Raw genomic sequence first — 12,183 nt, forward strand, 5'->3', positions numbered from 1 at the left:
GCAAATTTTATCTTTTAACCTTTAGTAAAACTATAATTTACTTATGTTTGAATTAGACAGTTATTTCAATTGTAGGGAATCTGGTCATGAAAGGATATAAGCCTATCGTTAAATTTTGCAGTTTGGTGCTAAAGAACTATGCACACAGCATCCTGCATCATTTACTACTTGCATCCGCACACCTGATCACTAAGTGATATACTTAAGATGTGTGTTGGGACAAATAAAGATGTAATTTTTTTTGTTCTTGTTACTTTTTAGTGTTGTTATACAATATGGCTATTTGAACAGAAGATGCCTTGTCTGCATGGCTGACAAGTTCATTTACTTTGCACTAACATACATTCACACTATGTGAACTGTAAATATTTGTTTTATTAATCAAAAGATTCTTTTATGTCATTTTTTTTATTAATTCAGAAGAGCCAAAAACAGTGTAAACAGAGGCTTTTGGAATTCAGTTTACTTTATCTTCTTCTTTGGGCGGAGATTGTTGCAATGGCCACACTTCCTCTTGCGACAATTTGTGGCCTTTGGGTGGAGACGAGCATAACACCTACAATGAAATGTAATAGGAATTATATAAAACCCACATTAAGTCTATGGATAATACCTAAATCACATTAAAGAATTAATGGTGCATAAAAATTAGAATCATAAGCATGATTGATTAAAACAGGACTACACCCAACCCACATTATACAGAACAAAATAAGTGTACCTGGCTCTTTTCCCCTTTTTGTTATAGTTAATTAATGAAAAGACATTCAAGGCCAAGGCAAAAACACACTTCCTACCTCTGGGGCAAGATATATGATTAAGTGCCAGTATTTTCAATGTTTATTTATATATATTTTTTCACACCTATATTTGTTAGTAACCCATGAAGTTATTACATTACTTAATTTTCATTTTCTGTCAAATAAATTAAACACTACATTTATATTTCATAATTACATGTCTTTATGATTTTCTGATCATAAATAGACCAAAAAATTGCTTTAGGCAGGTTTTGCTACACATGAGGACACTGAAAAACACCAACAATGCTCTTCTGTTGCTACAGTTATTTAATCAAAGTATGGTGTGATAGAATAAATCATTCCTTGACTTCTTCATTATATCTGGTTTCCATTATTGTGCAGTGAAGTGTTTTGTGAAACATTGATATGATAGCAGAAGCTTCTGTTATTGTCCAATAAAGAACCACAGTAATTTGTGATAGTGAGAAAAACTGGCTGGGAGCTATACAAGGTGATTTGAAAAGCTTTTGAAAGATTGGCAGTATTTAAATGGCACAAACATTTTAAAAGTTACAAAAGTGACCATTGCTGTAAGAGATTAAATGACACTTTTGTCTTTTATAGAAAAGACAAATGCTATCATTATGATTGGCATTAACACATTTCAGTGCAATATCACACATAAGCATGTAAAATTAACTGTTTGATTCTGTTGGCACACTAATTGAACTCTGTGCTATTATAGCAGAAATGCTTTAATTTTATTTAATTTTTTGTTTGTGTAGTTTTGCAGGTTAGTCTGGATATTTTTTTTTACCCTCAACTGTCACTTGTAATGAATCACAGATACATTACAATTTAAAGACTAAGCAACAATTTAGTGTTTGGATGCATAAAGACCACTGCCACAATTCTGTTCAATACAAGAAAAACTGATTTTGCTTCTGTTCTTTACCAAGTATTTATCCATTAAACGCCACAGAAAACGCACATTTGTTTTTTTCAAAATTTTTCCTTTACTTCATTACAAACCTTGTTGATTTTTATTTGGATGTTGTATTTTGAAAATTTAGTTTTTATGGGCTAATGAAAACTTGAGTGTCACACAGAAGCAGGTGATAAGAATTACCAAGGCACAATGTATTTTAAAGGTACAGAGGAATAGTTATGTTACTTAGTAAAAGTAGTTGTATGCACTTGCATATTTGAAACATGCATGCCAGCAGTAGTGTGGTCTGTGTTGTGTGAGGCAGTATGATGCAATGAAAACATTAAAGCACATAATAGTTATATACAGAGATGGCCAGGCTGACAAAGGTTTACTGAGAAATCACTGGGTGAAAATGCAAAGGGATAAGGAGGTTTACATCCATGTAATTATAAAAAAAAAAGAGCAAATTACACTGGCTACTCATGTAATAGTTACAGAAACATCAGACAGCCCAGCTGACTAATAAAAGGGATACTTTACACACATTATCCCCTTCACAGCAAGGGGATAACTGCTAGTAAACCCGAGCACTGTTTTCTAGAAAAATTTTTGAACCAAGAAAAGTAAGAACCCTGATTTACACTGCATTAAACTGTTAAGGTTAATTATTTATATATTAAAATTTCAAAAAAGGTTCTATTTATCTGCATTCTCGGGCTTTTTTTTTTTATCTTAAACTCTATATAGCATGAATTGTTTGCTGGATCACCAATATCACATGGACCTGAATTTGGAAAAAAAAAAAATAAATAAATAAATAAAATAATCGCAGGGAGGGAGAAAAAAAGTGAAAGTCACATCACCGAACACCCCCCCCCCAAGGTTTAAGTGACCACACACCATTAGATACAAAACCCTAAGCTAAAACAGGTCCACATCCATAGCTGGATGAAGATGAGAAGTAGAGATATTGAATTTATTGCATTGAGTGTTGTGCAGGATAAAGTCACTCATGTTTAGACTTTAGGCAGAGGGACTGGTTCAAAAAGTCAGAGACAGTGCAGCAAGTGGCAGTTTCTCATATGGTTACAACTGAAGGACAAGACTACTCAGGAAGGAAGAAGCCAATGCATGAAGGGATCATCAAATTGAGTACATTCATCATGTGAGCATACTACGAAGCTAGAGAGGGACATGACAACACACAGGATGAAACCATACACCAAGTGGTTGCTAGTTTCAGGCTGTTTTCAGGTCACCGAACAGCAAATAGCAGATCAGAGATGGACCATCATCATAAAGAAACTGATAGCTTCTACAATCTTGAAAAAAAAAAAAAACCAATCAAGCATGATGTGACAAAGAATAAATAGAGACACAACCAAACCAGAACAGAACACCAAGTAAAGAAGTACAACCCAGAGCAGCTGAAGTAGAAACAGAAAAGATCACAATATTCAGAACCAAAGTAATGCTAGACACCGTCCACACAGCCATTTACTGTATGTAGTAGTAGTAAATGATGCACGAAAGCAAGCTATCAAACTATCACCACAAAAAAAAAAAAAAAAACACCAACACACTTCACCAATCTGTACCCTCCAAGAATTTGTCTAGTTCTTCCTTGATTTTATTCAACCTATTCACTTCCAACAACTAATCACCTGCTGGCTGAAGGCAAACTTTTGTTCTGCATCTAACCTGCAAACACCCTTTAACTTGAATTTACTCCACCCAATGTGTGTAGTCTCAACAATTAGAAGAATGCCATTAACATTCAGCTTACTCAATCCATTCAAGGCTTTAAACACCCCAATCAGATGCCTAGACTAAAGAAGCTGCAAACTGCAGACCTGAAGCCTTTCTAGGTAAGAGCACCCTTTGTTTCCTTCACCTGCCTGGTTGCTCTTATCTGCACCCGTTCCAGCAGATCTACATCTTTCCTAAAGTGAGGCCTCCAGACCTGCATACAGTACCCAAGATGCAACCTAACCATGGCATAATCATCTTCTTATCCCTGCTAGCAATGTTTTTGTGTATCATTGACAAAACCCAATGACCTGTCCTGGCAGCATGTCTGCACTACCCAGAGATTTTTAAGGTCTGACTGCACAATTACCCTCAGGTCTTTTTCATTCTCTACTAACCTGAGTGTAGTACAACACAGCTAATAAGTTATTCTGAGGATACTGCTACCCATATGCAGTACCTTACATTTGTCAATGTTAAACTCGAACTGCCATTTATCAGCCCATCAACCCAATTTTCCCAGATCTTGTTGCAGTAACTCACTCTGATGACTGTCACTAACCACCCTGCCAACTTCTGTTCATCTGCAAACCTAGACATCAAGCCTGATATACCTTCATCAATATCATTGATAAATACTGAAAACAACAATGGGCCTCGCCGAACCCTGGGGGACTCCAATAATAACATTTGTCCATGAAGAGTAGTTCCCATCAATAACTACTCTTAAGTCTTCTTCCATTTAACCAACCCTTTATCCATAGCAATAACTTTCACTTAATGCCACACTGCTCCAGTTTGTACAACAGCATCAAACTGTCCTGAAATCCAAGAATATGATTTCAAAACTTACTTCAACAATTTCTCATCCACTTTCCTTTCAGTTTTCAGTCATTTAGCTCCTGGTTCCAGTTTAATGAACTTTTGGCATCGCCTTACCTAAAGAATTCTTATGTGTGAATTTAAATGCAAAATACCCATTCAATTTGTCTACAACCTGAGTAAGGACATAAACTGGTAACCCATATATATCAAGTGGCCCAATGTGATTCAACCCCTTTCCTTGTACTGTTAATATTTACACAGAAGTCTTGGCTATTTTCTTTTTTTTTTTGCACTCTTTGTCAGAGACCTCTCAATCTCCCTTAGCTTGCCTAACCCCCTTTGTAACTTGATTACAGACTAATTTATAACTACCACAGGCTTCTGTATCACCTGATAATTTATACTGGTGTTCAAAGAAAGTGTACCACCCCTTAAAATTGTAATTGTCGCCCGATTAACATAAGTGTAGCGCAATATTTCTTACAGATTGCATCAGCAGTTACTTTCAGCTTTATAAGCACGCTCTGCAAGAGTTGCAGTCATTCCTTGACTGTGTCAGGATGGAGAGTTATGTGCAGTTAACACCATGAAGAAAGAGTGCTACTGTTGCTTTACGTGAGGAAGGATGTTCTTCCCATCATATTGCTTATAGTGTCTTGTAATCAGTCGACAGTGAGGATATTTCTTTCCAAACTGAAGAATACTGGTTCTGCTCATAGGAAAAAAAAAAAAAAAAAAAAAAAAAGAATCAGAAACAAACAAGTCTATGTCAAAACAGGACCACGCTTTGAAGCGCTTATGCCCTAAAAACCGTAAAGCTTCTTGGTCTGAGCTGAAAAGAGAATCAGAAGAACATACAGGAGTGGTAGCAAGTGCGTAACAGTCACTGTTGGCATCGTGTGGAATCTGCAGTTGCCAGAAAGAAACCAAAGACCTTTGGTGAATTTCAGGAAGCCATAATTCATTTGGTTGGAACCACGAACTATCAGTTGATTATCTTCAGAAATTGACCTCGTCAATGCCTCAATTGTGTGCTGCTGTCATCAGGGCCAGAGGTAGTTCAACTAAATATTAGTTTGCACCTGGCAACCTTTTAATTTTGTTTTCCATTTAAAATGATAAACTGAAGCAAATTGAGGGCTTCTGATAACATTTCAGCCATAATTGTCGTGCTTACCAAAACTGTTGTATAAAAATTGCAAATGCTCATTTTGGAATATTTTGAGAACCTGTCAAATATTACTTAGCTTTGCCTTAACTATTAATAAATATCTTTTGTTTGTATTTCTATTTGTGATGCTAGTCATTAATGTAACATACCATTGCAAAAAAAAAGAAGTTAGAAATGGGAAATTCCTAGGTGATACACTTTCTTTGAACACCAGTGTATATGCATACCATGCACCTTTTCTTTTCTGTCACATGTGTTCAATAGTTCATCTTACATCCATTTATGTGCCTTGAACAGCATTTCTTCGTTGGTACAAAAAGCATAGTAGCTTCTTTGAATATTTCCCTGAATACTTCCCATTTAGAATTTGCTGTTGGCAACATCCTCAGTTGATCTCACTGCACAGAATTTGAAAAGTGCCTGAGACCACTGTAGTCACACTTATGAAAGCAAAAGCCTTTCTCTTTACCTTTGACAGTAATGTCTAATTAAATTCCACAGCAGTACACTGTGATCCCAGTCACCTGATGGGTCTGTAACTGCAGATTCTTGATGCACGAAGAATTACTGCTGATAACCAGATCAAGAGTATTACTTCTTCTAGTTGCCACTCCAACATGCTGTTGTAGAAAACAGTCATCCACAAGTCTTGCTAGTGTGAGTGCCCAACCACAAATTCCAGCCATCTGGAAAGTTAAAATCCCCCATTATAAGACATTCTGATTTGCTGGCCTGCTCTATTTCTCCATGTAGCTGTTTGGTATACTCATCAGAGTCATTAGAACTATAACACACCCCCACTCAACACTGCCCTCATCACCCATGTCAACTGGATGCACTGGCTTAGATTTGATGGGGCCATTTTAATTCCTTCAAGGACACCTACCCATACTCTTCAAACTCTCATAAATGACCATCAGAACACTGAGTTGGTTCCTAATTTCTTCACACTTGCTGCACACACAAAGACATCCTCCTGGCCGGATAACGTCCTGTTACAGAAACACCTGCAAACAGTTCACAAGTTGCACATTTTTAAGGTTGTGATATGTTGGAGAATTGCCCCCTTAGGTTCTCCTCCAAGCTACAGCACTTCCCCTTTGTGCCCGCTGCTCTAGTCTGGGACATGATTTCCGTTAAATACAATTTAACTGATTAACTGACAATACTACACTAAGCTAACAGATTCCTAAATCCAATGATACATATTACAGTATCAAGTTCAAGATCTACATTATGCTATGTTACAATCAGTGTTAAATTACTTATACTCTTACTAAAAAGTAATATTCTTTAGCTAAACAGAAAAAGATATATGCTCATCAAGCGATTAGAACCTTCAAGCTACTTATATATCACAATTAAAACTCCAGCATTTTACTGTACTCGTTACGTGCCACGATACTCATGCCAAAACACCATTACAATAGCACTACAAATAGGTCATAAGTTACAAAATCACTAGCTAAATTTAAAAATAAACCAAAGAGCATGACTAAGACTATTTAAACTATTTGTAAAACACAATTTAATGTTAATTAATCAAAGAGTAAAAATTTCCAAAAACTTATCATTCCCACAAGCTCAAAATTCTGCATCTTGGCACTTTTATATAGCAGCCACCAGGCTGGGAAAGAAAACTACAGTAGATAGAAGAGATAAAAGGGAGGATAGGCCACGTGACCCAATACCAATGGGACAACAGAAGAAGCTGACCAAAAATGTGAGGCCATTCTCAAGAAAAATAATGTCTACAGCACACACGAAACATAAGAGGATCAAAGAATACTTTGACACCCTCAAGCAGAAACTCCCCAGAGAAAAACAAGACAACAGGATATCTGACGAAAACCAAAGAGCATTATACAGGAAAATCAGGCAAGAGAAGGAAGGTGACAGAGTCCCCGATCAAACAGCATTCGAGGAGTTCTGGGGCAACATGTGGAGTAGCAAAGCTAGACACAATAGCTGTGCCCCCCTGATAGATCTAGAAGACACTTTCAAACACTACCATAGAGGTCGAGAAAATCACGACCAGACTAATACCCATTAGAAAGGACATCTTCCAGGAAAAGAGCCCCAAGCCCACTATTGCCTGCCTAGCACTTAATCCACTGTCCACCACACTCAATAACAGCAAGTACAGATATACCCTACAAAGGAGGAAGAACCAATACATTCCCTCTCACCTAATGTACACAGATGACATCAAACTCTTGCTGCAACAGAGAATCAACTCAAACAGCTACTCTAGATCACCGAAGAGTCCAGCATTGAAATAAGTATGCAATTTGGCCTAGACAAACACAAGACCTATGGACTGTATCAAGAACATCCAGTCAACTGAAACTATTGGCTGAAGATTGGAGAAGAGATTAAAGTCATGCCAGAGGGAGAAACCTACAAATATCTGGGGATGATGAAGGTTCACCAGTCAGAACCCAAGGAGATCAAGGCCCACCTAATGGAGAAATACCACCAGAGACTGCTGAAAAGCTTGCTAAAAGAAGGCTGAATGGCAGGAACATTGTCACAGCTATAAACACTTACGCAGCCCTAGTACTAACAAACTCCTGCAAGATCATGGATCAAACCAATGCTGAACTAAAGGAGATTATGAGATTAACCAGGATAATGATGAAGAGCCGCCAACACCACCCAAAATCAGCAATCAAGTGACCGATCGTAGTCCAGAAAGAAGGGACAGAATCACTGACTTCAGTGAACAAAAGAAGGCAACTAAGGAACTGTTGAATTACTTGAAGGAAAACACAGCCCTAATCTACCAAGCTATAAGGACAGACAAACAGGGAGACCACAAGACCACAATCGGACAGAAGGATGGGCAAATAAGACACTATGGCTCATGAATGGGAAGTGCTTCCCTGATACCAAAAGATTCATGCTTGCTGTCCAAAATCAGGTAATCAACACCAGGAACTAGATCACCAAGGACCTCAGAGTGACAGATGACATGCATTGATGATGGCATCTGGCCCCAGAAATTTATTTATGTATTTTGCTGATCGATGTTATTTAATTTTTTTTTCAATAACTAAAAAAAAAGTATTAATTCTAATTATTTTAAACTGTTTTGTAGTTTTTTTTATAATATAAAGTTTTCAATATAAGACATTAAAACAGTACAGTGGATGCTCCTTATTTATCCCATTTTAGGCATACATAGTGTATTCCATAGAATGAGAAAAACAAGTATTTTCAAAACGAGCAAAACAATTTTTTAAATGCTGATCTCTGAACTACACACATGCCAAAGAATATAGAAAAAATACTTTCAAAATAAAAAATAAATAATAAATATTGAAAATCTGTTGACCAGTGCTTGCACAGATAGGGAATAATCTCAATGTATAAGGCAATTGTTCAGCTACATTCGGAGTGCTGTAACTATGTAGAGACCACATCTGGTAAGAATAGCAAAAGGGTGCCCATATGGGGAGGGGAGAAAAACAGGGAGACTTCAAATGTGTGGGTAACTGAGATTAATAACTAGTTACTGTAAGACAAGAGGCCTCCATAGGTCAGAATGGTCAGAAGTGAGAGTTCAGTAGCACACACTCTTTGAGTAGACCAGTGTTCAAGCCCATGACTGCTAAATATGGTCAATCTGCCAACTGGCACTAGACCAGCTTGGCAGATTATGGTCCACTTTCCTCAACATGAATCATTGAGGAGGCTCCCACCCTGCAATGGATTGATAATGGTTGCAGTTTACCTTTAGCCTATGTGGGTTGTTAATTATTGGAATAACTTGCATCCATAGGTAGCTGAGGCTGATGGGAAAATTCAGAGAAAAGACTTATTGTACAATTTGAACAAACAATTGAAAAAGTAGCACTTTTCTAGTTCATGCAGTTTCCCTAGAAATAAAAACCTATATATACTATAGTGCAGTAACATGCAACTTCATATTTTAAATATATAAATACTGAAAATATCATTCTTGACCATTTCTTTTCAAAAAGGGATGTTTTATGAAGTTGTAATGACGATGCAGACCATAAATCATATAGAAATACTGAAAACGTTCATCATCCATATATATATATACACAGGTTACTCTCACGATACAAATCAATTTTGCTGGATTATCAATTTCCAGTCACTATTTTCTAAGCTAACCAATCTCCTGTTCAAGCCACCTTCCTCTTATTCCCCTCTAGGCTGATTAGCATTCATTTTTTTGCTTTAAATATCTTTCACTTTCCAATAATCTGCCCATACCACCTTAAGTTTGCTCCACTTATCTTTGAATATTTGTTACTCTAATGATTTTTTCTTATTTCCCAATGTGAAATATGGTTTTGCCATTGTTTCTGCCAGTTAGCCCCATTTATTTTTATAAAAACTCCCATTTCTGATGCTTTAAATTTTTTATCAATCCTTTTATTCCTTACCCAACTCTCACAGCTAATCAAATCATGTTTCATTCATATTTGGATTTACAAAATCGCTTATAACAATTAAGAATTTTTCTCATATCAAAAAATTCTTGCCCACATAAATTGAAGGTTTGTAAATTGTAAATTAAAAAATTGTAAATTTGAACAAACCATGGTTATTAAAATTCTTAGAAAACCAATCTAAATAATGTAATTAATTATGCAACATTCTTAAAATAAAAATTTAAGACAATTCACAAAAGAAAATCGTTACTCACTTCCTGCATATCATTTTGTCACAGTTGTACTTCTGTGCAAGTATGCGCAGACTAGGTTCAATAACTCCACCTCTTAAACGCAGGACCAAATGAAGAGTTGATTCTATTCATGTCAAACAAGTAAAAACATTAATAAACTTTTTTGTCCATATTAATGACTGATTTACTTCAATATTTATTCCAACAGTAAAATTATTATAACTAGTCACTGTAATCAAATCACTCAAAATAACACATTTTCTTCAAACATTTAGAAGTGTTATGAGAACCAATTTACTTCTGTAAAAGTTAGTTAAGGCAAGAATAATTTTTTTACAGAAACTATTTATAAAATGTTTAGTTCGTTTCATACAGGCTACAAACAGTGAATGTCATAACAATCAACCGTTGTACATATTCTGTGCAATTAAAAGTAACTGCTTCCACCACTATAAATGTTAATTTATATTTTATTAGTTTGATAAATATTGCCCATTCCAAATGGCATGGAAATGTTATTCTAGCTATCAATAATTTGGAATTCAATAAATTCACAACTGAATGAGCACTGAAGGAAAAATTACAAGGCTTAAATGTGACGAAATTGAATTTGAACATAAGGAACCTGGGGTGGATGGGATCTATCCAGTTATATTAAAGAAGGCAGCAAGAAAACCCTTAGCCATAATTATAAGTGCATCCTTGGACTTAGGGGAGGTCCCCACAGACTGGAGATGTGCAAATGTATCTCCAATTCACAAAGGGTGACAAGTAATTACAGACCTGTTAGTTTAACTTCTGTTCCAGGTAAAATAATGGAGTCAATAGTTAAAGAAGCATTGTAGGATCATTTAGACAAGACTGCAGTAATAATTTAGACACAGCATGGGTTTGTTATGAGGAAGTCTTGTTTGACCAATTTAACTGGATACTATGATGTGGTCACAAAGGAACTGGATGCAGGGAATAACTTTGATATTATATATTTGGATCTTAGAAAGGCTTTTGATACTGTTGCACATGGAAGACTACTGTACAAATTGGAGCAGTATGGCATTAGAAGAAGTTGCTACAATGGATAAAAGGATAGTTGAGTGGGGGAAGACAGTGGTAATTAATGGACACTGCTCTTCATGGAGTCTCCCAGGGCTCGGCATTGGGCCCATTGCTGTTTTGTGTATTTATCAATGAAGGTATATCACACTTAATGTTCAAGTTTGCAGATTATACAATGATTGGCAGGGTTGTTAATGACAGTATGCTACTGCAATGGGATCTAGAAAAGTTAGACAGATGGGCTGAGAACTTTGCCTTTAGCCAGCAGGTGGCTAATTGCTGGAACAAACTTCTAACTGTTGTTGTGGAAGTTGATAGCTTAAATAAATTCAAGGAGGAACTGGACAAACTTTTTATGTGAATTTTTTTTTTTTTTTGGCTGATGCTCATACACACGGGTAGCAGTAATCCCAGATAAATGTAGTAACTGTGTGGTACTACACCCAGGGTAGTGGAGAATGAAAAAGATCTTGGGGAATTGTGCAGTCAGATATGAAGTTTTCTGAGCAGTGCACACAGGTTGTCAGAGCAGGTCATGGTGTGGTATAGAGGAGAACAAAAAGTTGCTCTTACCAAGAAAGGCTTAAGCTCTGCAAATTGCAGCATCTCATTGAGGCATATAAAGCTTTGAATGGTTTGTGCAGGCTCAATACTGATGGGATTCTTAATCTTGCTCAGATTATGAAAGTGAAGGGGCATAAACTCAAATTGAGGCAAGACAGTTGTAGAATAGATGTGTGGAAATATGCCATTAGCCAGCAGTGTAGTTGATTGCTGGAACAAGTTTCCATCTGTTGTGAAAGTTGATAGCTTTAATAAATTCAAGGAAGTACTGGACAAACTTTTGGAGTAATTGGGTGGGTGAATTAGCAAGTGTCGGGGTTTTTTTGGCTGATGCTCTCTAAGCTTGCTTTCTCGCATATGCCTCTACTAATGCTAATAAAAGCAAGGAACACTATCTACCCAGCAATAAAAAAAAGGGGGAGGGGGAAGTAAGAAGTGAACAAGGTCATCACTAAAAGTTTTGGCTATAGTACTAAGAGCATCC

The 12,183-nt window shown here is 36.5% G+C and overlaps 1 protein-coding gene across 1 annotated transcript in view; it reads right to left on the reverse strand.

Moving 5' to 3' along the window:
* Nucleotides 1-408: 408 nt before the first annotated feature.
* RpL40 (ribosomal protein L40) overlaps nt 409-12,183 on the reverse strand; it is a 30,747-nt gene continuing 18,972 nt past the window's right edge. Inside the window, exons 4-5 of the mRNA XM_090387849.1 lie at nt 10,101-10,203; nt 409-556 (exon numbers count right to left, since the gene is read on the reverse strand). Of these exons, the coding sequence (XP_090243975.1) occupies nt 463-556; nt 10,101-10,203 (197 nt within the window). The 3' untranslated portion in view covers nt 409-462. The remainder of the gene's footprint in view (nt 557-10,100; nt 10,204-12,183) is intronic.

This window comes from Mastigoproctus giganteus, chromosome 13, assembly GCF_048544385.1.
Source record: "Mastigoproctus giganteus isolate SK-2022 chromosome 13, ASM4854438v1, whole genome shotgun sequence".
Taxonomy (NCBI): Eukaryota; Metazoa; Arthropoda; class Arachnida; order Uropygi; family Thelyphonidae; genus Mastigoproctus; species Mastigoproctus giganteus.